This window comes from Aquarana catesbeiana, linkage group LG05 (assembly GCF_042186555.1).
Source record: "Aquarana catesbeiana isolate 2022-GZ linkage group LG05, ASM4218655v1, whole genome shotgun sequence".
Classification (NCBI taxonomy): Eukaryota; Metazoa; Chordata; class Amphibia; order Anura; family Ranidae; genus Aquarana; species Aquarana catesbeiana.
In genome coordinates this window covers 235,515,058-235,542,587 of record NC_133328.1, presented here as the reverse complement: position 1 = coordinate 235,542,587, position 27,530 = coordinate 235,515,058, and the positions used below count along the sequence as shown (strand labels likewise).

Here is a 27,530-nt window from a genome sequence, read left to right as displayed (position 1 = left end):
CAGTGGCGCATCCCCGAGTCCTAGGCAGTATGGAATCCTTGCTGACAACTGTGAGATCTTCCGGCAGATGGAAGAGGCCGGCTCCAGAGAGCGTCCTCAGAGCGAGGCGTGGAACGCACAGGACAGCTTGCTGCGGACGGATGATGTCATCAAAGCTGGATGCGTTTTGAGAGCGTGCGCACTTGGCGATGTAAGCAAGTCATGCTCCTTTGTCAACCATTGACTTGCTTACATCGCCAAGTGTGCACGCTCTCGAAACGTGTCCAGCTTTGATGACTTCATCTGTCCGCAGCAAGCTGCCCTGTGCGTTCCACGCCTCGCTCTGAGGACGCTCTCTGGAGCCGGCATCCTCCATCTGCTGGAAGATCTCACAGTTGTCAGCAAGGATTCCATACTGCCTAGGACTCGGGGATGCGTCACTGTATTATTAACACCATGCCTGTTTATTCCTACAAAATGTGAGTTGATCTACATCTATTATTAAAAGCTTTATTTCCTAAATACTGCACCCAGAGGCGCCTCTCTACTTGTGTTTTATCACCGGATGAAGAAGCAGCTGCATGTGCCTGTGTGTCTCTCATCTCTCTCTCCCTCCATGCTTCATGGCAGGTATGGAAACTTTTTTAGAGCAGCTGAGGGCTGCTGCAGCGTCCCAGGGCTCACAATGGCTCCAGCAGCAAATCGCTGCTATAGAGTAGGAGGAAGCAACAGGCACGTCTGGGGACCGGCGCGCTCGGAGGTCTCGGCCTCCGGAGTGCTATTCACCCCCTCATCTCCCCAAGCTCAGCACCAACAACAAGGGAGTCCCTCTTTGAGGGGCCCTCCAGGCACACTGGCTCCGCTTGACCACACGGGCAGCTGATGCTTGCTCTGGGAGGAATCCTCGGTGAAGGCGGAGCTTATCTGGTGATGACCATGGTTCTGTATCCCCCCTGGTCCCACCAGCATGTCATGGGAGGCAGGATCACGCTGCTGTCTCCCCTGGTGTGGCACCTACCAGGGGGGTGGCCCGTTGAGGGAGAGGTCATTCCTTGGGCGCCGGCCAGTCCGACAGAGTGGCCAGCGGCCCCACACCCACCCACAATGATGGTAGGATCCTTAGGTCAGGAGGCGGGGCCAGGCGGGTGCCCCCTTCCCGGGCTGCTGCAACTCCGTAAAGGAGGTCTACAAGGGGTTCTGATGGTGAAGCTGGCACGGGAGCGAGGCGCGGCGTGGCCCGGGGGCTGGGACCAGCACTTTCAGACCCAGTGCCGGGGCTTCCTCACTCAGCGTCCCTTCCGTTGCAAGTCGGACAAATGCGGCCTTCCTCCGATCTGAGGGTGAGCTGTCTAGCTCGGAGGATGAAGTGCCAGTTTGGGCGGCGACAGTGGATGCTGGTAGTGTGGCTGTGGGTCCTCTTCCTGTGCAGCCTGGTGAGTCCATTACTAATGCTTTTTCATCCTTGCAGGCAGTGTTGGATGGGATTTTGAGCTCAGGGGTGGGGGGTAGCGGGCGGCAGGGTCATCCCCTCCCCCACCGGTATTGCCTAATTCACCTTCACCTCATGCACTTTTTAAAGGGTTTAAAATCACTGGTCCAGCGCCTTGAGGTAAGAAGCAGCACTCCTTCCCCGGGAGTCTGTGTGGGTCCCCGGTCAGTTAAGGTCAGGCTCGTTGTTCGCAGAAGTTCCAGGCCTGGGGCAGTCAGTGATTTGGTTACAATGGGGGGGGGGGCGACGAGTGCTACCGTTGCCGAAAAATCTGTGGGTAAAGAAGCGACTAAGGTGGTGGATACTGTGCGTTTAGCAGATGCTGCCAAATGTGAGGTGTATGTTTGTTTGGAGGGCCCTTTAGGAGCACATCTCAAGCCCGAAGTAAGGGAAAAAATATGGAAGGGTGAGTATGGAGATTTTTTCCTTACTACCACTGGAGAAGTTTAATCTGGATAGGGTGAAACCGCTGGATGAGTCCAAAAAAGAGGATGAGGAAAAGCGGCGTTATTGCCTTATTCCCAACTCTTTTGTGATCTGGCTTCAGGCATTTGCAATTCTGGCAATTGTGATTGGCGAAAAACAACCCGAGTGCTGCTCTGTGCTTTTTTGATACTTGGATGCCATTGGGGAAGTGCAACGGGTGTATGGGGGGCAGGTGTGGTTCAGATATGATGAACAATTTCGTCAGAGAAAAGCTGTAAGGACATCAGCTTATGGATGAAGCCTATGTCCTCGGCATGGGCACCCACAATGTTTTTTCCCAACAGGGTCGGTGGTTCAGAAACACCAGGACAGCCGGCCCCAAAACTTAAAGGGGCATGTTGGCAGTTTAATAAAGGGGTGTGTAGGTTTGGAAACGGTTGCTGTTTCAAACATGGGTGTTCCAGCTGCAGGGGTAGTCACACCTTGCCACGGTGTTTTAAGCAGGGGAAGGGACATTCCAGAGATTCTTCAGGAAAGAGGGACGACTCTGGTGAGAGTGGAAAGGATGCTTCCTTTTCTAAGCAGATATCCAGACTGGGCTTTTGGAATCAGGTTTCAGGAAAGGTTTTCACATTCCGTGTTCATTACAGTGCATCTCCCCCTTGTCTAGCAATTTACGGTCAGCATTACAACATCCTTCAGTAGTAGCGGAAAATGTTGGGAAAGGAAGTGGCATTGGGCCGCATGAGTGGCCCCTTTTCAACTCCTCTGCTGGCAAACTTAGTGATTTCTCCAGGGGGGGTAGTGCCCCAAAAGGAGCCGGGTAAATTTTGTTTAATCCATCACTTGTCCTTTCCTAAAGGGGGTTCTGTTAATGACGCCATTGATCCGGAAGAATGCTCGGTGTCATATACTTCATTTGATGCTGCAGTGTGTTGGGTCCGGCGCTATGGTCAGGGTGCCCTTATGGCAAAAACGAACATGGAGGCTGCATTCTGGTTGCTGCCAGTTCATCCGGACAGTTTTTACCTGTTGGGGTGTCAGTGGCTGGACATGTTTTACGTCGATAGGTGTTTACCTATGGGCTGTTCGATCTCATGCTCTCTGTTTGAGACCTTCAGTTCATTTGTAGAATGGGTGGTTAGGGATGTGTCAGGCATAAACTCTATCATCCATTATTTGTATGATTTTTTATGTGTGGGCCCTCCTGCTTCCAGATTGTGCGGGATTTTGCTAGCTACGCTGCAGCATATTGCGGAACGTTTCGGTATACCGTTGGCGCTGGATAAAACAGTTGGCCCTTTGGTTGAGATTAGTTTTTTTGGGTATAATAATTGATTCACTGGATATGGAGTGTTGATTACCAGAGGACAAGTTACATGGGCTACAGGCGGAGATCGGCTTAGTGCTGGGAAAACGAAAAAATTCAACTTAGGCAGCTGCAGTCCCGTTTATGGAAGTTGAATTTTGCGTGCAGAATTATGCCCATGGGGCGGGTACTTTGAGCCGCTTGTTGGCTGCGACTGCGAGCATTTCTTCTCCCAAGCATTTCATTACTCTGACGCAAGAGCATCGGGAGGACCTGCTAGTTTGGCGGGTCTTCCTGGACTCTTATAATGGTCGTTCTTTGTGGATGGAGGGGCCGGTGAGCAACTTTGATCTTGATTTTTATACCGATGCGGCCAGGTCGACCGGTTTTGGGGCTTATGTTGGGGGCGGTGGTGTGCGGAGAAGTGGCATGAGTCTTCGCGAGGGGCGGGGTTCCTCAAGAACCTGGTATTGCTGGAACTGTTTCCGGTGATTTGGGAGTGGAGATTTGGGGGTCCATCTTCAGGGACAGGAAGATAAGGCTTCATTATGATAACATAGGGTAGTTCAGGTCATCGATCATGTGATGGCCTCCTCGGCACCAGTGGTGCGATTGTTGTGTCATCTGGTGTTGCGTTGTTTGCAATGAAGTATTTTTATGTATACAGTGCACGTTCCAGGAACGACTAATGCAATGGCTGGTGCTTTGTCTCGGTTTCAGTGGGACAAATTCCGAGAGTTGGCACTGGAACAACAAGGGAGTCCTTGTCCCCAACAGCTGTGGCAAGTCGCATTGGAGTCGTCACGGGTTTGATCAGAAAATCCATAAGCAAGGGTACTTGGTCATCGTATGCGAAGGTTTGGCAGGTGTGGTGTGACATGCTGGGACGGGTGGAACAAGTGATGGGAGAAGGGGTTGTTACTGTATTGTAATACTTTATTGGTTTAAATTATGAACAAGGAACGTCAGTATCGTTAATTAACCATAAGATGGCAGGGTTGGCCTTTTGGTTTAAGTTGACAGGGAGCAGGGAAGTTACAAAAGAATTTATGGTCAGGCAGGCCTTGAAGAGTTACAGGACTGGCAATAAGACGTGACAGCAGGCACCCAGTCACTTTTGCCATATTGCGAGAGTTGATATTACAGGTGAGTACGGTGTGTACTTCCAGTTACGAAGCCAGTTTATTTATGGCAGCGTTCTCATTGGCGTTTTATGGGGCCTTCAGGTTGGGGGAACTGATCAGTCCAGCTAGGAACGTTAGGGGGGTATCCAGCTGTCTGATGTGCATTGTAGCAGTTCTTCGGTGGCCATATTCCTCCGCCGGTCAAAAACGGTGGGGAAAAGGTAAGTACATACATGTGTACGGAGGTGGTTTGTCCAGTGGCAGCTGTTCAGGACTTCTTGGTTGTCCGTCCATCAAGTGGGGGGTTCATTTTTGGTTCATCAAGATGAGATGTCATTGTCAGTATTTCAATTTCGTTCTGTTTTTCATAAGTGTTTGGTGGCGGTGAGCTACGATCCATCTGGTTACTCGTCTCATCCCTTCCACATTGGGGCTGCTACTGAGGCAGCCAGATGGGGATTGGACACAGCAGTAATCAAGCGCATAGGGTGGTGGGAATCGGACAGGTTTAGGCTCTATGTTCGTCCCCATTTGGTGTAAAGAATGAGTGTAATGTGTTATGCCTTTATGTTGGTTATTGAGTTATTTGTGCTATGTGCTGCATTTTTTCTTTTAGATGATGTGGCTGGTCCCTGTGTGGATCATGGGACACTCTTTTGTCTTTTGGGGGGCAAAGCAAGCTGATGTACGGCCGAACAGTCGTCAGTTAGGTGTTCCCAGGGACACAGCTATGGTCCAGTGGATTGAAGTGCCGGGCATGCTGTGGAGCAGGGTGTTGCCTGATGTTCTTCTTTTACATGTTGGGGGTAATGACTTGGGGGTTAGGTCCATGAGGCACTTGACCCGGGACATCAAGTTTGACTTTCTGAGAATTTGCACAGAAGTTCCACAAACCGTGGTCATGTGGTCTGATATAGTTGGCTGCATGTCTTGTCAATGGGCCAGGTCGGTGGAAAAAATCAACAAGACCCGTATAAAAGTGAACAAGGAGGTGGGCAGATTTATTGGAGGTTTAGTGGTACGTCACCCGGAGTTGGAGGTGGAGACTAGCCGGTATCTCAGAGGGGATGGTGTTCATCTTAATGTGGTGGGCATAGATATGTGGTGCTTGGGACTGCAGGATGGCATTCAGAGAGCATTGCATTGTTTGGGGCATCCTCAGGTGTAAGGTGTCACACCTGTGGTCCACCCTCCTGCCCTATTATTTGTGTTTTATGTATATTATTTGATGTGTTTGGGGATAAGTGGTGGCGGTTGGGGATCTTTGGAGGCATTAAAAAGTAAGTACAAGATGGCATATGTGGGGAACCATTATGGTATGGGATCCTCGGGTGATGCCAGTTAACCGAGGTTTGACTGGCATTGGGAGATGGGTGTCAACGTTGTAAGGTGCAGAGCGTTTTTGTCTTCGAGACGGCGAGCTGCGACTGGGGGACTTGTGTGGATACGCTGACATAAAGAAAATTCGGTCTAGGCCTCCAATGATCCTCAACATAGTTAATATATATATATGGGAGAGTATGGTTAAATAAAGGTTATGTTGTTATGTTAATAAAATGGCCGTTGAGGCCAGTTTACTCAAAAATGGGTGTCGTCCGGTTATTTAAGAGGTATGCAGTAAGTGATGGTATTTTAGGTAATATGCAGTTTGCATCTGCTTTACCATATTTAAGGAAAGCCCGTAATAAGATGCAGGCTAGGCGCAGGGCTATCATGACTGGGTACAGCAGGGAAAACCAGCAGTGAAAGGGGTTAACAGTTAGGGAGAGTGATGGCCATGGTAGGGGGGGTACTAGGAGTTATTTCCTGGTGGTAGGAGGGGCCAAGGTACAGAGTTCAGTCTCTTATGACCGGATGAAGAAGCAGCTCCCACCCTCCCGCCCTACTATTTGTGTTTTATGTATATTATTTGATGTGTTTGGGGATAAGTGGTGGCGGTTGGGGATCTTTGGAGGCATTAAAAAGTAAGTACAAGATGGCATATGTGGGGGACCATCATGGTATGGGATCCTTGGGTGGTGCCAGTTAACCGTGGTTTAACTGGCATTGGGAGATGGGTGTCAGCGTTGTAAGGTGCAGAGCGGATTTGTCTTCGAGTCGGCGAGCTGCGGCACGCTGACATGAAGAAAATTTGGTCTGGGCCTCCGATGATCCTCAACATAGTTAATATATATATGGGAGAGTATGGTTATATAAAGGTTATGTTATGTTAATAAAATGGCCGTTGAGCCCAATTTACTCCAAAATGGGTGTCGTCTGGTTATTTAAGAGGTATGCAGTAAGTGATGGTATTTTAGGTAATATGCGGTTTGCATCTGCTTTACCATAGTCAAGCAAGGTGTTTGGTTTGAAGTATTGTCCAATGGGAATGGAAATGGAAAACAAAAAACAGTTTATACTACAATGGATAAGGGTTCTGTCATTTTTTTTGCTATCTGGTGCTTTCTGTCTAGTGACCCCCATTTTCAACATTCCATTCTATCATTATTTGCAACAGGGCCATGGACAGCAGTGAGAATATTATAGAAGCTTTTGAAATGTCCCTTCTCTATTCAAAGTAAAACATTTTGGCTGGACCTCAACTTTAAACTTTTGTAACAGGATATGTGACATGCATTACCTTTTTACTCCCTTTTTTTAGAATTCAGTGGATGTATCACTGGCAGAAGAATTCTCAAGATGGCAAGGCATACACCATCTGCTTCAAGAGTATACAGATTTGAGTTACAACCTAACCCATATACAAATATCAGACACTTTTATATTGCAGAATGTATCATCATTGTAAGTATATTAAAGCCGTTGGCTCTAAGTTGTTACAGGGAAAATTGAGTGTAAAGACATGATCGCATGGGATGCACAGGAGTTCACATTCGCTGTACACAGTCACTGGTCCCAATTTGTCTGCCATGTGGGGACAGGGGCATGGACCGGCAGTTGTGTCTGTGCAACCACTTCAGATCAATAGGTATGAAAAGGACTGCTTGCACACAGATGCACAGCCTGTACATCCAGTGTGGGCAAAGATGGTCTTTTGCACAGGTGTATGTCTAGGCACTCCCTTGTGAATAAAGCCTTTAAATGTTGTTTTATATATTTATTTGCAGTATTAAAGGCTTTTGTGGTTGCCTTTTTGAATTTATTAACTTCCTCCAGACATAAGCACAACATCTATTAGTGCTGCATGTAGAATTTTTGAAAATGAATTACCTATTCCATGGAAAAGAGGAATCCCATAAATTCCTATATGGGCATAGTGGAGTTGGGCAAGGTTTGGATCAGCTTTACGTGTTTTTTTTTTTTTTGCATCAGTATACCGGTATGTCCTCTAGGGCAGTGGCCAGCTCAAAAATACTTCTTGGTTGACAAGCCCTTCTCTATTAGCTTAAAACAATATATTTTAAGGATTTGGTTCTAATTGATTTTAATGGGGTTAGAATTAACAATCAAACTTGGAAGCAACAACTTTGACAACAGAAGGAAGCTGTCAGATATAGTGGTACAGAAAATCTGTAAAATGGAAAAACACCTGAACAAGCACGGTTTCTGTACAAACTTGTATTTGGGACAAACTGGGAACTCTACTTCTAACATCTCCAGTCATTTTTCTCAGAACTCAGACAGATTGCCACATAGGCTTTTGCGGACCACACACTCACTGCTCTCACTAGCAGTTACAGGTTAGCTAAACCAGGCAATACCACTTTTAGTCAGTGCATATACCCATTCACAGTCTAACTAAAACTCATATGCCTGCAATCAGATTGAAGGTTTATAGTCTAACATCTTTTGCAGAAGTTTTTGAAAGTGGTGCACTATACAATATGGGAGTTATGGGTTATTAAATTTACAGAGTTTCTAGGAAGAATTAAATAAACACATTTGTCTCAAAGGCTACATAAAATTTTTTACCTCTAGTATGTGCTAATTTGGGTTGCAAATGCATCAGTTGTTGTTCAGTGAAAAAATCACTTGATCTAAATGACCCCTACTGTGAGGGTATACACAATAAACATTTGACCTGCGTTTGACACTGTACTATTAAATGCTATGCATATTCCAAACTAACTTTACCCTGAATGGATTATGGCAAACTTGCATTGTGATGTAAAGAATATTTATAATAAAGGAAAAAATGATACAGACTACTATAGATTATCACAGATATATATACTCGCTCTTTGCAGGATCATGGCACTAATCACTTTTATTCAGTTAGTAGCATTATGTTATCCACTGATGGCAGGAGAAGAATATTTCTGGTGATGCTGTGTTTATTTCAGTCATCTGGTTATGTGCAAAGGAAGTTCCTATTTTTTTAAATAAAAATGTACATTATAAAGGTATTTGGAGTGAACATGTATTCACCATGAACATTAAACGTACTTTCTTATTTTAGTAAATTAACCCAATTGTCTTTTGGTTTAGCTAGTAAGGTTAGGATATCATGCATCCTTTCTAGTGTACTACATTGTTTTTTTTTTTTTTTTTAATTCTTTTTGTTGAAGATTACATAACATTACATAACAAAGCAACAACCTTTGAAACTGACAAGTTGTTATAAAAAAAGAGAATACAGGCGAGAAAATAAAACACAAAATTTAACAGTACAAAAAGCAGCCTTGTCAATGTACGCCAGTGTGAAGTCACCTCAGAGGTGAGAGACCCATGACCAGTGAAGCGCAGTTGCACCACAAAACACATATACAAGGATATATCAATATTAGTATGCCTCCCACTCCATTCCCATCCCCTCCTCCCAACAATCATAGCAAGGAATATATATTCAAGTTATATAACAATACAATTGAATATCACAATAACCCTCCAAAAGAGGGATAGAAAACCCTATGAGCTCACCACAGATGACTTATACCTGCATCAATCAGAGATGATATCAACAAACGAAAGCCACCCACCCCACACTTTATTAAATTTAGTAAATGCACCCCTGCTCAAATACTTAGTTTTGTACAGAGGAACTGCCTTACTCACTAAGGATTTCCATGCTGGGAGAGATGGTGCTGACATTTTTTTCCATGATAATATGATCAGCTTCCTGGCATAGAATAATAAAAACAGCACAAGGAGAGTATGTATAGCTTTAGTAGTGGCAAGTGAATCAACCAGGCATAATAAACCAACTTCTATAGAAAGGAGGACAGAGATACTGGTAATTGAGGTGATGCAGGCCACAGCATCCCTCCAGAAGGGACCAATGGTAGGACAGCCCCAAAATACATGTAGGAAGTCTGTCGATGGTGTAGAACAGCGCCAGCACAGGGAGGACTGATTTCTAAACAGTTTGGCTAATCTAGCTGGTGTGAAATACACCCTATGCAGGAATTTGAAATCAATTAAGCGGTCTCCGGAAGAGACTAATCTAGTAAATGGGGCTTCAGAAACATCCTCTCACTACTACTGATCTAAACCTGGAGCCACAGTTTCCCAAGCCCTTCTACAGGGTCAGATCAGCAAAGCAGTTTCTGGAAAGAGGTCTTTGTAAATGGTGGACAATGGTTTGTCTAATGACTCATCCCGTTGAAGTAACTCTATATTGCTAGCCTCCAGGGTTATGCGACCAGTGCCAAATTGTGATTGATAGGAATGTTGTAGTTGTAGAAACCTAAAGTCATGGATGTTAGGTAGGCGCTAAAGCACCTTTAACTCCTCAAAGGACCATAGGGAACCATTAACTACAATATGCTGCAACAGCTTAACATCATATTTCGTACTACTTTGTGTTTAGTGTCATTTTTAGGCATTTAGTGTCATTTTTAGGCAGGTATAGAGCAGATATAGTACTTTTAATTTAAAAGCTGAATTCCAGGAATGTCACAAACACAATGCTTACTAGACATGTGCACACTAAAATATTTTGTTTCGGAATTTATTTAGTTACTCCCGAAATTCGTTTTTATTCATTTTGTTTCGTTAAAAAAAGCATTCGTCCGAAAAACCGAATGAATTAAGGTCGAATCTGTCAATTGAAGGCTTATGGTGTCTGTCGAATGTTCTAAGAACATTCGAAGAAGCAGCTAAACTGTACGACGCCGCAATCATACATTTCCGGTCGAATACTCCACCCACAAGCTATAGTAGAATTCTAATGTTGTATGACTAGTAATAATTATATTTTTTAATTATTATTACTAGTCAACCAACATTAGAATTCTTTTATAGCCTATGGGCGGAGCATATGACCATAAATGTCCGCTCGCGACGACTGCTTCGTCGAATCTTCGTGTCGAATCTTTTCTCTCTATGTCGAATAATCTTGGACTAATAGAGTTAGATTAGGCACATTCAACCGCAGGTTCGATAGATTCAGATCGCTATTGTCCCCCTCATGTAAAATCTTCTATCTATATCAAACTGTTGTCACAACGAAAATGAAGCATTTTTTATGTTGGATCTTTCGGATTTCGCATTCTGTGCATTCGTTATCGTTTGTTAAAACGAACGTGAAAATCCCCGAAATTCGGACGAAAATGCATTCGGACAAAAACTAATGCACATGTCTAATGCTTACAGGGTTAAGCTTAGGGGGTGCACAGATAAGGAGAGATACTTACCTTAGTACTGGCTTCTGCAGCCCCTCTCTAAGGTTCTTCAAGCTGCAGTTGCATGCTTGCCCCCATCACACACAATGCAGGGTAAATAGCCTTGCATTGTACATGATGATTCCAAAGCCCTGCCCAGAGACCAGAGCTTTAAGGAGAGAAGGAATGCATCAGAGGCAGCTGCAGCAAGGAGTCAGGCAAGTAATAATTCCATGCAACACATGGGGAGGGGACATGACCATTGCAAGGGTAGTTTTTGCTCAGCTTTAAGCAAACATTAGACCTAACACAGAATCTTATGGGGTATAGTACTACTAATAAATCTTGACTATTTGTGATATAACTAACTAAATATTTTTAATAAGACAAATAACTCTTTCAAAATACACAACTGAGAGAATCTTGTCAATCATATATTCATTGTTCTCACTTTGTTAAAGGAAAACACACTGTATTTGTAGTGAGCACATATTTTGGGTAATTATTGTAATCTTTATGATAAGTTATTAGCCACCTCTGGTGTGCATTGTTTTTTAAGTTAGCCAGAAAAGAACAGCAAAGCAGGAAGAAGTTGCATATGTAAAGAGCAAATGTGGTTCCCACATGTACATATAGAATTACAAATGACACATAGAAACAACATTTTTGAAACATAAGGAAATATTGATAATACTAGTAACATTAAGCTGGTCTTTGCATTAATATTTAAAAAATCTATTTTAAAGAAAAAGTCTCACTAGAATTTTATAGAGCTTGTTAAATGCCTCAGGGAATCCTTTGCAAATAGCACGTGTCCCTGTGAAAATTGATGCTGTGGTTTCTAAGCAGCATTATTGCATAACTAGCCCCTCCCACAACACAACGCTATACAACAATGCTGAACAAATGAGACGGGCACAGAGCACACGCAGCTCCCATCTTCTCTGAACAGTGCAGATGGAACATTGCATCTCTCCTTTCTGCGCAGCCCATGCCTCCTGTGCTCCCTTGTCTTCCTCCCGCTATTTTTAAAGGACTAAACACACAACCTCTCACAGTCCCTTCTCCATTTTGCAGCAGTGACTCCTCTGCTCCCTTTGCTACTGTAAAAAGACTGAGCATGCAAACTCCTACAGCCATCAGCTAAGTCTGAGGAGATTACTAATGTACTAGCTGTCAGCTTGTGTTGTGTTAATGACAGCAGCTGGACAACAGCACTGTCATTCACAAAAACACAATCCAAGAACAGCACATGCTGGCAGCTACTACATTTGTCTGAGAGAAACAAATGTAATAGCTGCCAGAGTGGGCTGTTGTTGGCCTATATTTTCATGAATAACAGCACTGCTCCCCAGCTGCTATCATTCAGACAAGACAAACCATCAGCTACTACTGCAGTCATCTCCTCAAAACTAGCTGGTGGCTACAAGAGTTTTGGGGCTCAGTCTTTTACCAGCAGAGGAAGCAGAGGAGGCATGGATGCATGATTGGAGGAAGGCTGTGAGAGATTGTGGATTGTCTTTTAACAGTAGCAGAGGAAGCATGGTTCCAGAATGGGAAGGGTCCTGTGGGAGGTTGTGGTCTCTGTCTTTTATTTGGAAACACGGGCTGCAGGGTAAGAAAATTGCAGAATTAAGAGGGGAACGCAGCTTCGGTGCTGCCTTGAGCCCCTCTTAGAAACACCCATCATTTGGGCTTATGTATGGAGAGGAGCTACTGATAGTAATATACATGACATTTCATTTGATTCACAGCACAGATTTTAAAGGGGGCAAGTGCTATGTGCATTGGGTCTTCTGAGGGATTTAACACTCCTTTTTAACTTCTGGTGACAAATCTTCTTTAAGTATGATTTATTGTTGGATGGATTGCTGCCTTTTTCATTTCAAAAGTGTTCTATTTATTGTTTTGCCAAATAAATCTATAAATCTTGCATGCTTGTTTTATTATAACAATATGTTGTTTTTTTTTTTTTTTGCACATCCAGATTAACATATATCTTAGATGAATTGGGGACAGAAATAGGTAAAAGTCCATCGTGGGAAAAAATTACGGAGTTAATTAACCAGGCCTGCACATCTAATGAGAGATATACAAATAATACAAAACATAAAAACTGTTTTGGTATGTTTATGAAACTTTTTTTCTACAATATATTACCCAGGAATTAAATTGTGATGGTAATGTGCTGTGATATGATTAAAATATTTTTTGTGGAAAATGAAAGCAAAAGGTCCGAACTGTTCTTATAGTATACAAGCACAGACTGAAACACATGCTAAGTCAATGTCAGTATTTTGAAAGTCATTAATTAAAGTGTTACTAAACACACAACAGTAAAATCATTCTGTATATGCAGAATAGCATGCTTGTTTTATATATTACTGGGTTTAGTAACACTTTAATGACACAAGTTGCTGAGATTTTACAGTTTTTGGAAATATATGCCACATTTGTTCTCCATCTGCTAAGAACTGCTTAAAAAAATGATCAAGCCTTTTCTTTGGTAAATTTTAACATAATGCACATTATGTTTACACACACTCGTCCCTGTTCTGTGTCTCCAGCTCACAATCGCTCATGGCCGGCGGTCATCGCGACCGTCGGCCACGAGCATCGGCACCCCCGCTGCGCAGCGGGTGTGCATGCACCTGCTATCTGGACCCCGAGAGCCCACGTACAGTTACATGGTTTCGCGCAGGAGAGCTAACCTGCCGCAGTAAAACTGCGGCGGCTGGTCCGGAAGTGGTTAAAATAGAAATGAAAGGCAAAACGTTTTTGTATAGATATAAAAAAAACATTATAAATACCTAAACATTATAAATACCTTTTTTTCTCTTTTTTATAAATGATCACATTCTTTCTGTTCTCAGCTGCATAAGAGCTGGGGGAGGACAAGCAGCAGTACACTGAGCTTCCTAGTGAATGGCTGTGCAGCGGGGGGCATGTCAGGACAAGTCTGATCATTGGAGGAGAGTACACTGAGTTCCCAGCATAGCTAGAGAACTGACCATGGTGTGCTCTGCTGCTTAGCATAGTCAGTTTTTAATAGGAAAGCAAGGGGACTAGCAGGAGCAGCCGGGATTTTACATAAAGGAAGAAATACAAAGCAAACAGGAGACTTTCTTATACAAATATACGGTACAGCAGGCACATATCAGGAATATGAAGTGTTTGGGTAACAAACGCTTTGACAAAGCTGGAAATTGTATCAAATGGGCCGTCCCAAATAATAAGCATTATATTGATGTATCACCCTTAGTAAGCTAGATGTTTCGCATTAGAATTCTGTGACCAGATGTTAAACTTCTCCCAGAACCCCATAAAGAGGTTTGCATAACATGGTGCAAAATGTGCACCCAGAGCAGTACCACATATTTGCCTATAGAAGGACCCATTAAATTGAAAATAGTTGTATACAAATAAAAAAAACTCCTGCGCTCACCTATATGAAATAATACATAAATTAATGTATTATTCCTAAAAAATCCAAGGGAGCACCACTCACTCCCAAATGTCTGAAATTTACAATCAATAATGATTCAGCGCTGCGCCTGTGTGGAAATATATGGATTAAATCAATACATTCTTCACATTCAATCAATGTATAAATGCAATGTGTGATCAAACCATTTCATATACGATCCAACTAAGATATGCAGCAAATATATATATATATATATATATATATATATATATATATATATATATATATATATATATATATATATATATATATATATATATATATATATATATATATATACACATATATATATATATATATATACACAGTGGGGACGGAAAGTATTCAGACCCCCTTAAAATGTTCACTCTTTGTTATATTGCAGCCATTTGCTAAAATCATGTTCATGTTTTTTCCTCATTAATGTACACACAGCACCCCATATTGACAGAAAAACACAGAATTGTAGACATTTTTACAGATTAATTAAAAAAGAAAAACTGAAATATCACATGGTCCTAAGTATTCAGACCCTTTGCTGTGACAATCATATATTTAACTCAGGTGCTGTGCATTTCTTCTGATAATCCTTGAGATGGTTCTACACCTTCATTTGAGTCCAGCTGTGTTTGATTATACTGATTGGACTTGATTAGGAAAGCCACACACCTGTCTGTATAAGACCTTATAGCTCACAGTGCATGTCAGAGCAAATGAGAATCATGAGGTCAAAGGAACTGCCTGAAGAGCTCAGAGACAGAATTGTAGCAAGGTACAGATCTGGCCAAGGTTACAAAAAAATTCTGCTGCACTTAAGGCTCCTAAGAGCACAGTGGCCTCCATAATCCTTAAATGGAAGACGTTTGGGACGACCAGAACCCTTCCTAGAGCTGGCCGTCCGATCAAACTGAGATATCGGGGGAGAAGAGCCTTGGTGAGAGAGGTAAAGAAGAACCCAAAGATCATTGTGGCTGAGCTCCAGAGATGCAGTCGGGAGATGGGAGAAAGTTGTAGAAAGTCAACTATCACTACAGCCCTCCACCAGTCGGGGCTTTATGGCAGAGTGGCCCGATGGAAGCCTCTCCTCAGTGCCAGACACATGAAAGCCGCATGGAGTTTGCTAAAAAGGACTCCTGAAGGACTCCAAGATGGTGAGAATTAAGATTCTCTGGTCTGATGAGACCAAGATAGAACTTTTTGGCCTTAATTCTAAGCAGTATGTGTGGAGAAAACCAGGCACTGCTCATTAACTCATCACGCATCATGCTGTGTGGGTGTTTTTCAGCTGCAGGGACAGGACAACTAGTTGCAATCGAGGGAAAGATGAATGCGGCCAAGTACATGGATATCCTGGACGAAAACCTTCTCCAGAGTGCTCAGGACCTCAGACTGGGCCGAAGGTTTACCCTCCAACAAGACCCTAAGCACACAACAACAACTCCGTGACTGTTCTTGAATGGCCCAGCCAGAGCCCTGACTTAAACCCAATTGAGCATCTCTGTAGAGACCTAAAAATGGCTGTCCACCAACGTTTACCATCCAAACTGACAGAACTGGAGAGGATCTGCAAGGAGGAATGGCAGAAGATCCCCAAATCCAGGTGTGAAAAACATTTTTCCCAAAAAGACTCATGGCTGTATTAGATCAAAAGGGTGCTTCTACTAAATACTGAGCAAAAGGTCTGAATGCTTAGGACCATGTGATATTTAAATTTTTCTTTTTTAATAAATCTGCAAAAATGTCAACAATTCTGTGTTTTTCTGTCAATATGGGGTGCTGTGTGTACATTAATGAGGAAAAAAAATGAACATAAAATGTTTTTAGCAAATGGCTGCAATATAACAAAGAGTGAAAAATGTAAGGGGGTCTGAATACTTTCTGTCCCAACTATATATATATATATATATATATATATATATATATATATATATATATATATATATACAGTGGGGCAAAAAAGTATTTAGTCAGTCACCAATTGTGCAAGTTCTCCCACTTAACCACTTAAGGACCAGCCTCGTTTTGGATTTTAGGTGTTTACATGTTTAAAACAGGTTTTTTGCTAGAAATTTACTTAGAACACCCAAACATTATATATGGTTTTTCTTCTAACACCCTAGAGAATAAAATGGTGGTCGTTGCAATACTTTTTTTTGCACCGTATTTGCGCAGCGGTCTTAAAAGCACACTTTTTTTAGAAAAAAATCACTTTTTTGAATAAAAAAATAAGACAACAGTAAATGTAGCCCAATTTTTTTTATATTGTGAAATATAATGTTACGCCAAGTAAATTGATACCCAACATGTCACTCTTGAAAATTGCGCCTGCTCCTGGAATTGCGTCAAACTTTTACCCTCAAAAATCTCCATAGGCGACGTTTAAAAAATTCTACAGGTTCCATATTTTGTGGTACAGAGGAGGTCTAGGGCTAGAATTATTGCTCTCGCTCTACCGGTCGCGGTGATACCTCACATGTGTGGTTTGTCCACCGTTTTCATATGCGGGCGCTACTCGTGTATGCGTTCGATTCTGCGCGCGAGCTCATTGGGACGGGGGGTTTTTAAAATTTTTTTTAATTTTTATTATTTATTTTACATTATTTTATTTATTTTTACACTGTTTAAAAAAAAAAATTGTGTCACTTTTATTCCTATTACAAGGAATGTAAACATCCCTTGTAATAGAAAAAAGCATGACAAGACCTCTTAAATATGAGATCTAGGGTCAAAAAGACCTCAGATCTCATATTTACACTAAAATGCAATAAAAAAAAAAAAGTAATTTAAAAAAATGACATTTGAAGTGACGTTTTAACATCGCTTCCGCCCAGCTGTGTCATGGAGATGAGTGGGCACCATCTTAGCCTCACTCGTCTCCAGGCACAGGACAGAGACAGATGCGATCGTCTCTGCCGCTACCGACGGCTCTGGTAAGCGCCGGAGGGCAACGGAGGGGGGGGCCCTCTCCCGCCACTGATAAAAGTAATCTCACGGCGAATACGCCACAGGGACCACTTTTATCTGAAAGCCGCCCGCCACACGAAAACGGGGATACCGGGGTTATGGCAGCTAGCTGCTGCCATAACAACGATATCCCCGTTCACAGTTTGGACGTACATCATCGTGCGGCGGTCGGTAAGTGGTTAAAAAGATGAGAGAGGCCTATAATTGTCATCATAGGTATACCTCAACTATGAGAGACAAAATGTGGAAACAAATCCAGACAATCACATTGTCTGATTTTTGAAAGAATTTATTTGCAAATTATGGTGGAAAATAAGTATTTGGCCACCTATAAACAAGCAAGATTTCTGGCTCTCACAGACCTGTATCTTCTTTAAGAGGCTCCTCTGTCCTCCACTCATTACCTGTATTAATAGCACCTGTTTGAACTTGTTATCAGTATAAAAGACACCTGTCCACAACCTCCAAACTCCACTATGGTGAAGACCAAAGAGCTGTCGAAGGACACCAGAAACAAAATTGTAGATCTGCACCAGGCTGGGAAGACTGAATCTGCAATAGGCAAGCAGCTTGGTGTGAAGAAATCAACTGTTGGAGCAATAATTAGAAAATGTAAGACATACAAGACCACTGATAATCTCCCTCGATCTGGGGTTCCACGCAAGATCTCACCCTGTGGGTCAAAATGATCACAAGAACAGTGAGCAAAAATCCCAGAACCACACGGGGGAACCTAGTGAATGACCTGCAGAGAGCTGGGACCAACGTAACAAAGGCTACCATCAACACTATGCCGCCAGGGACTCAGATCCTGCAGTGCCAGACGTGTCCCCCTGCTTAAGCCAGTACATGTCTGGGCCCGTCTGTGGTTTGCTAGAGAGCATTTGGATGATCCAGAAGAGGACTGGGAGAATGTCATATGGTCAGATTAAACCAAAGTAGAACTGTTTGGTAGAAACACAACTCGTCGTGTTTGGAGGAGAGAGAATGCTGAGTTGCAACCAAAGAACATCATACCTACTGTGAAGCATGAGGGTGGCAACACCATGCTTTGGGGCTGTTTCTCTGCAAAGGGAACTGGACTACTGAACCGTGTACATGAAAGAACGAATGGGGCCATGTATTGTGAGATTTTGAGTGCAAACCTCCTCCCATCAGCAAGAACATTGAAGATGAAACGTGGCTGGGTCTTTCAGCATGACAATGATCCCAAACACACCGCCCAGGCAATGAAGGAGTGGCTTCGTAAGAAGCATTTCAAGGTCCTGGAGTGGCCTAGCCAGTCTCCAGATCTCAACCCCATAGAAAACCTTTGGAGGGAGTTGAAAGTCTGTGTTGTCCAGCGACAGCCCCAAAACATCACTGCTCTAGAGGAGATCTGCATGGAGGAATGAGCAAACATACCAGCAACAGTGTGTGACAACCTTGTGAAGACTTACAGAAAACGTTTGACCTCTGTCATTGCCAACAAAGGATGTATAACGTATATGCAATGTATAACGTATAACGTATACGCAATGTATAACGTATACGCAAAAGTATTGAGATGAACTTTTGATATTGACAAAATACTTATTTTTCACCATAATTTGCAAATAAATTCTTTAAAACATCAGACAATGTGATTGTCTGGACAGGGCCGATCCTAAGGTCACAGGCGTCTGGGTCCAGAAATATTTCTGGCGCCTCCACATGGGTGTGGTCATCTTACTAACTTCTCCCCTCCCCTAAGGAGTCTTTTTTACCCTGGGATCCTACCACGATCTCTTAACAATAAGCAAATACAGGAAGAGAAGCAGAGTACTCTAATGGGACCTGGAGGGGGGTCTCTCTGATGGACACAGAGAGGGCCACTGTTAGAAAGAGCCCCCACCAGGCCCCATTAGAGACTACAATGGGGTCTAATGGATCCTGGAGGTGGGTTGATCTAACAGAGGCCCTCACTGTGACCATTGGAGAGTCTCTGATAGAAAGAGTCCCCTCCTGAGAGATTACAATAGAGTGTCACTGAACAATAGTAAAAATAAACAACATTATATTAATATCTGAAGACTTCACTTACCTTAATATACTGGGGCAGGCTGCTGCTCCTCCTAAGGCTGGCTGCTGGTCCTGATTCTTGGCTGCTGGTCCTGGGGCTTGACTTCTGGGGCTGGGCTGCTGGTCCTGGGGCCTGGCTTCTGAGGCTGGGCTGCTGGTGCTGGGCCCTGGCTGCTGGGGGCTGGGCCCTGGCTGCTGAGGCCTGGAATCTGACTGGTCTCATTTCTTAAGGCAGTCCTTTGCCCAGTTCCACTTCAGAGCCCTTCAACTAAACATCTTGTGCAGATAAGCTAGCTTACTGTTTTCCTGGACAGGGAACTTTGTCTCACCCCTGTTGTGGTGGCTGCAATCTCCAGTGTTAAAGCGGGATTCCGGCCTAAAAAAAAAAAATTAAAAGTCAGCAGCTACAAACAATGTAGCTGCTGACTTTAAATAAGTACTTACCTGTCCTAGGTGCCCACAATGTTGGCCGCCTGAGGCCGACCCGTCCCGTCCCTCGAATCTTGGGTCCCGGCACCGCCATCCTAGGTAAGGGAAACAGGCAGTGGAGCCTTGTGGCTTCACTGCCAGTTTCCTACTGCGCACGCGCGAGCAGAAGGCAACAGGGCCGCTCACCGAGGAACAGAAGACGCCGCGGAAAAGGAAGAGGCAGATTAGGAAGACTGCCTAGCAGCAAGGGTTTAGGTAAGTTTAAAAATTTTTTTCAAATGTTTTTTTACATTTTTTTTAGGATTTTTGGTGTAATTTTTTTTTTCCAGGGTGGCCCTCCACTTTAATCCTGGGGAGGTTATTCCTACCTCACAATAATGCAGTTCTCACCACAGAAGTAAGTCTCTGCGGCTGGAAAGGCATTCTGAGCCAGTAGAGGGCCATTGGACACAGGACAAATTCAGACTGCCTGACAGCTTGCCTAAATAAGAGCCAAAGGGCTTTCTCTGATGCACCGAGCCCATCACTTGTATGGTTATCCAGCAAAACATCAGTCTGACATTATCATTGTGGTGGTGTACAGTAATAGTGCCCCATCTTTGGCATCAATAGAAGGAACAGTGCCCCGTCATTGGTGTCAGTGGGAGGAATAGTGCCCATCATTGTTGTCAGTGGGAGGAATAGTGTCCCATCATTGGTGTCAATGGGAGGAATAGTGCCCCATCTTTGGTGTCAGTGGGAGGAATATTGCACCATTATTGGTATTAGTGGGAGGAATAGTGCCCCATCATTGGTGTCAGTGGGAGGAATAGTGCCCCATCATTGGTGTCAGTGGGAGAAATAGTGTCCCATCATTGGTGTCAATGGGAGGAATAGTGCCCCATATTTGGTGTCAGTGGGAGGAATACTGTCCCATTATTGGTATCAGTGGGAGGAATAGTTTCCTATCGTTTGTATCAATGGGAGAAATAGTGTCCCATCTGTGGGTGTCAGTGAACGGACTAGTGCCCCATTGTCGGTGTCAGTAGCAGGAACTATGCACCACTGTTGCTGATAGTGGGAGAAAAAATGCCCAAGGGCCGGAAAAAAAGCAAGCAAAGGGCCACAGTTTAGATACCACTGCTCTAGAAGAAACAGCTGAGCCACATACACATTGTAAAGGCTTACTGTACTCAGGGCTGTATCTTGCTCCTGGTCTTCTGCTGTGTGGAAAGCCTCTTCTTTCTGATGCCATGACCAGTGACATAGCGTGGGTTGTCAGTGCCCGGGGCAAGGCACGTAATTTGCGCTCCCTAACCTGCGGACTTTTAGCCTTCCCCAGTCCCTTCCTACAATAGTACTGACCAGCCTGATTCCAACACTGACCACTTCACTAACCTACCTGATTCCTACACTGACCACTACACTAACCTACCCGATTCCTATACTGGCCACTACACAAAGTCACTGACCTACCTGTCCACTACCCTGACCTACCTGATTCCTACACTGCCCCTTACTCTGACCTACCTGATTCCTATACTGACCACTACAATGACCTACCTGATTCCAACACTGACCTGATTCCTACACCGACCACTACACTGACCTACCTGTCCACTACCCTATTCCTACACTGACCCTTACAGTGACCTACCTGATTCCTATACTGACCACTCCACTAACCTACCTACAGTATTCCTATACTGACCACCCTACAATATTCCTATACTGACTACTACACGGCGTGACCACCTGCTTTTCTTCTGACTGCACTGCGGCCTCTGTCACACTGCCAGACTGGCTGCCACAATGGGGAAATGGATCCGGTCCGGAGAAGAGGAGGAGGAGGAGGAGAAGACAGCGGCTGCTCACAATGAAGTGGAGACGGGACTCCAGGAGCAACCCTGCTGCCGCACATAACCCCATTTGCCCAGTCACCAGTGTGTGTCACGCTCGGGCCGGCTTTGTCCTCCTAATTTCTATTTCCTGTGTCCCTGTGCTCCAGGCTGCCATGTTCAGTCTCAGGCCAGAGCGCAGGGACACATGAAATAGAATTTAGGAGGATGGAGCCGAGAGTGACACACATTGGCGCGGAATTTCGCCCCCCAAATGTTGCGCCTGGGGCCATGGCCCCCTCACGCTATGCCATTGGCCATAACAGAGCAAACACAGCACTTATTCTCACAATGCAGCTGTGCAGACTAGAGGGGAGAAGGGAGCAGGGTGCCTGCAGTGTGTTCACTCTGTTCCTGCATGTCAGATCACTCCGTCTGTTCTGCCTGCTGAAGTCGGTCATTTGCAGACTGCACTTTGAAACACGAGGAATCGCTGGCCATTTCTGGATTGAGGTACCTCCTCCACGTGCAACACTTCCCGCCCCCTCCTCCGTTGTTATGGGATAGGATTGGAGCACTGCTGGGAGAGCAAGGCTGTCACTGGGCTTGGAGACAGAGGAATCGAGCTTCTGCATTTAAAAGTGTCAGTTGTGAGTAGCAAGCACAGGGCTGTGACCGGCGGATTGATATAGCCGTGACTGTTAAGATCACTGCACGGCGCGGCGCCCGAAAGTGAACAAAGAGTCCACTTGTCTTGGGACAGTTTTTTTTTAATTGCTGGAGATCGCATCGCCCACTCTCTGCCTCGGCCCACCCCTTCAGGCTCCAGACTTAGAAGTTGCCTCGTACAGAAGCTAAAGCAGCCCGGACTGTCCCCCCTAATGGCGCCCCTCCCTCTGCCTCAGCTGCAAGCGCTGGGGCACGGTGCACCCCATGCACCCCGCCCAGGATCGGCCCTGTGTCTGGATTTGTTTCCACATTTTGTATCTCATAGTTGAGGTATACCTATGATGACAATTACAGGCCTTTCTCATCTTTTTAAGTGGGAGAACTTGCACTTGGTGGCTGACTAAATACTTTTTTGCCCCATTGTATACACACACACACATTATCATACAAAAGTGAGTACACCCCTCACATTTTTGTAAATATTTTATTATATCTTTACATTTGACAAGACTGAAGAAATAACACTGTGCTACAATGTAAAGTAGTGAGTGTACAGCTGGTATAACAGTGTAAATTTGCTGTCCCCTCAAAATAACTCAACACACAGCCATTAATGTATAAACCACTGGCAACAAAAGTGAGTACACCCCTAAGTAAAAATTGGGCCCAATTAGCCATTTTCCCTCCCCGGTGTCATGTGACTCGTTAGTGTTACAAGATCGCAGGTGTGAATGGGGAGCAGGTGTGTTAAATTTGGTGTTATCTCTCTCACGCTCTCATACTGGTCACTGGAAGTTGAACATGGCACCTCATGGCAAAGAACTCTCTGAGGATCTGAAAAACAGAATTGTTGCTCTATATAAAGATGGCCTAGCCTAAAAGAAGATTGCCAAGTCCCTGAAACTTTGCTGCAGCATGGTGGCCAAGACCATACAGCGTTTAACAATACAGGTTCCATTCAGAACAGGCCTCGCCATGGTCAACCAAAGACGTTAAGTGCACATGCTCAGCATCATGTCCAGAGGTTGCCTTTGGGAAATAGATGTATGAGTGCTGCCAGTATTGCTGCAGAGGTTGAAGGGGTGGGGGGTTAGCCTGTTAGTGCTCAGACCATACACCGCACACTGCATTAAATTGGTCTGCATGGCGGTCGTCCCAGAAATAAGCCTCTTCTAAAGATGGTGCAAAAAAAAGCCCCCAAACAGTTTACTGAAGACAAGCAGACTAAGAACATGGATTACTGGAACCATGTCCTATGGTCTGATGAGACCAAGATAAACTTATTTAGTTCAGATGGTGTCAATCGTGTGTGGTGGCAACCAAGTGAGGAGTACAAAGACAAGTGTCTCTTGCCTACAGTCAAGCATGGTGGTGGGAGTGTCATGGTCTGGAGCTGCATGAGTGCTGCGGGCACTGGGGAGTTACAGTTCATTGAGGGATCCATGAATGCCAACATGTATGGGACATACTGAAGCAGAGCATGATCCCTTCCCTTCGGAGACTGGGCCGCAGTGCAGTGTTCCAACATGATAACGACCCCAAACACACTTCCAAGATGACCACTGCCTTGCTAAAGAAGCTGATGGTAAAAGTGATGGACTGGCCAAGTATTTTTGCCAGCGATTTAGACATTAATGGCCGTGTGTTGAGTTATTTTGAGGGGACAGCAAATTTACACTGTTATACAGCTGTACACTCACTACTTTACATTGTAGCAAAGTGTAATTTCTTCATGTGTTTTCACATGAGAAGATATAATAAAATATTTACAAAAATGTGAGGGGTGTACTCACTTTTGTGAGATACTGTATATATAAACACTCACCGGACACTTTATTAGGTACACCTTGCTGGTACTGGGTTGGACCCCCTTTTGCTTCTGGTACTTAATTCTTCGTGGCATAGATTCAACAAGGTGTGAGAAACATTCCTCAGAGATTTTGGTCCATATTGACATGATAGCATCACACAGTTGCTGCAGATTTGTTGGCTGCACATCCATGATGCGGAACTCCCATTCAACCACATCCCAAAGATTGAGATCTGGTGACTGTGGAGGCCATTTGAGTACAGTAAACTCATTTTTCATGTTTAAGAAACCAGTTTGAGATGATTTGAGCTTTGTGACATGGTGCATTATCCTGAAAAGTGTTTCATATCAAACAGTTTAATAGCTGTGGTACACAGTTTATGGTTTGAAGTGACCCTATGGCCTTTACTATGTGGGGAGAACTGTACGCACAATGTGTAAGAGATTTGGTGCGCACCGGAGTTTTAGGGGAGCACCATACAAAGTGTCCCCCACCATTTCTCTACCAATTATGATGAAAGTACGCAGGGGCTGGAGCTGCTTGGCATGAAAGAAATACCCATGACCTTGCCAGAGACAGAGAGGTTCTCTAGGCTCTGCCTGTGAGAGACATATTGGATCTGTATCCATAATACTATATCTCCTGAGGGGCTAAAAGAGGAACTGGAGATCAGCACATTGATCTAAACCATATTTGGAGTCCCCCTGGGGTATACTCCCTATTACGTCATGGACAGGGGCGGATCCAGAGCCTAGTCTCGGGAGGGGCACTGGCAGAAAATACACTAACTGACCCCCATACTACACTAACTGACCCCCATACTACACTAACTGACCCCCATGCTACACTAACTGACCCCCATGCTACACTAACTGACCACCATGCTACACTAACTGACCACCATACTACACTAACTGACCCCCATACTACACTAACTGACCCCCATACTACACTAACTGACCGCCATACTACACTAACCGTATGTATTGTAACAGGGGCGGCGGAAGAACGGAAGTCTCAGACAGTCTGCCTATTACTCCAGTCTCCAGCCTCCTCCAGCATGATGAGCATCTAGTGTCGTGTCCAGGCTGTGTCACACTGTCACGTCGGTCAGCTCTGAGAGACTCGAGTCTGACCTCCGACGTGACGATGACTCACTCACTCACTGCAGTGTGACTGACCTGACTGACGTCACTCGTTGCTAACGCCAGGGCCGCCTGGCATCTAGCAACGAATGCAGGGAAGAGGCTCCACCCACCTATCCTTCCTTCGGTGTGAGTGACCGCCGCTGCCTGTACGTACCACACCAGGGCTGGACTGGGACAAAAATGTGGACTTTATCCAGACTGGCCCAGGGCACAGCACTTTGGGACACAGCCCACATCGGGGCAACAGAACACAGCACATCAGGGTACAGCACATCAGGGTACATGGGGCACATTTGGGCACATCAGGGCATTTTTGGGCACATCAGGGCACATGGGGCACATTCTGGGCACATCAGGCACATGGGGAACATCAGGGCACATCAGAGCACATTCAGGGAACATTCAGGGCACATCAGGCACATGGGGTACATCAGGGCACATTCGGAGCACATTCTGGGAACATCAGGGTACATGGGGCACATTCAGGGCACATCAGGGCACATTCAGGGCACATGGGGTACATCAGGGCACATTCAGGGCACATCAGGCACATGGGGTACATCAGGGCACATCAGGCACATGGGGTACATCAGGGCACATCAGGCACATGGGGTACATCAGGGCACATCAGGCACATCAGGCACATGGGGTACATCAGGGCACATCAGGCACATGGGGTACATCAGGGCACATCAGGCACATGGGGTACATCAGGGCACATCAGGCACATGGGGTACATCAGGGCACATTCGGGGCACATTCTGGGAACATCAGGGTACATGGGGCACATTCAGGGCACATCAGGGCACATTCAGGGCACATGGGGTACATCAGGGCACATTCAGGGCACATCAGGCACATGGGGTACATCAGGGCACATCAGGCACATGGGGTACATCAGGGCACATCAGGCACATGGGGTACATCAGGGCACATCAGGCACATGGGGTACATCAGGGCACATCAGGGCACATCAGGCACATGGGGTACATCAGGGCACATCAGGCACATCAGGCACATGGGGTACATCAGGGCACATCAGGCACATGGGGTACATCAGGGCACATCAGGCACATAGGGTACATCAGGGCACATCAGGCACATGGGGTACATCAGGGCACATTCGGGGCTCATACAATCAGGGCACATGGGGTACAATCAGGGCACATGGGGTACAATCAGGGCACATCAGAGCACATGGGATAAATTCAGGGCACATCAGGGCACATTCAGGGCTCATAGGGTACAATCAGGGCACATCGTTTACTTGTTTTCTTCATATGCAGAGTAGCGCAGGCAGCCTCTATAGTAAGTTCTCTCTCATGTCACGCTGCTGCTGCTCCCCCCGGCGATCCCTCCTCCTCTCTTCTCGTCCATCCCAGTCCGACGTGACGCCGTGACTCCCTCACACACTGCAGTGTGACTGACCTGAATGACGTCACTCGTTGCTAACGCCAGGGCCGCCTGGCATCTAGCAACGAGTGCAGGGAAGAGGCTCCACCCACTTATCCTTCCTTCAGTGTCAGACCGCCGCCGCCCGTACGTACCACACGCGAGTCTCTCTCTCGGCGCCGCTCTCCGCCCCTGGTCATGGACCCCTTCCATCCTTCTCCCTTTTTATACCTCTTCCCCCTTTCCTGCCCCCCCGCCACCTCCATCCCTTCTCCTCCCCCCACCTTGTCCTGTGTTAGTATTCATTATTAAGAAATATTGGTAGTCTATCGAATGTATTAGTGTTAATGTAGGGATTCTCCTCCCCCTCTACTTACCTTATATATTTACTTTTTTATCTATTTATCTTTTTATTTTTGGAGGAGGAATGAAGTAGTATGAATTTTTGAAGAATCATCCTCTTTTTAGTTAATTTTTTTTCTATATATTTAATATTATTATTAGTCTTTTTGATCCACATAAATGTGAGCATGTTTTTAATTAGTTTTATAAATACTTTCCAAGATTTAGATATGTAATTTAAAAAAGTCTCTTTTACCTTTAAAAAAAATTATTTCAATCATGAATTGTTATATTGTAGAATAGGTGGTATTCATTTATTGTGTAATGGAAGTAAAGAAGGGGAACTGAATTCCCACTCTATATACCCGCAGTATAACCACAGGTATGTGTGTTTTCTGAACATACATTCTTGGCCCTTTTAGGTTTAAAGGTGAGCAGGTGCATGCTCTCCATAAACAAATCAAAAAATGGGATTGGACTTGAGAAAGGAGGGCACGCTTCTGAAACACATTGTCAGGGCAGCCACTATATGCTTCCTGTTTCCCCTGCCATCCGGTCTTTCCTGGTTGTATGCGAGCGGCCC

The 27,530-nt window shown here is 44.8% G+C and overlaps 1 protein-coding gene across 1 annotated transcript in view; it reads left to right on the top strand.

Moving 5' to 3' along the window:
* The window catches only part of LOC141145987 (uncharacterized), a 374,157-nt gene that overhangs the window by 300,678 nt on the left and 45,949 nt on the right, over positions 1-27,530 (top strand). Inside the window, exons 14-15 of the mRNA XM_073632772.1 lie at positions 6,969-7,111; positions 12,857-12,993. Of these exons, the coding sequence (XP_073488873.1) occupies positions 6,969-7,111; positions 12,857-12,993 (280 nt within the window). The remainder of the gene's footprint in view (positions 1-6,968; positions 7,112-12,856; positions 12,994-27,530) is intronic.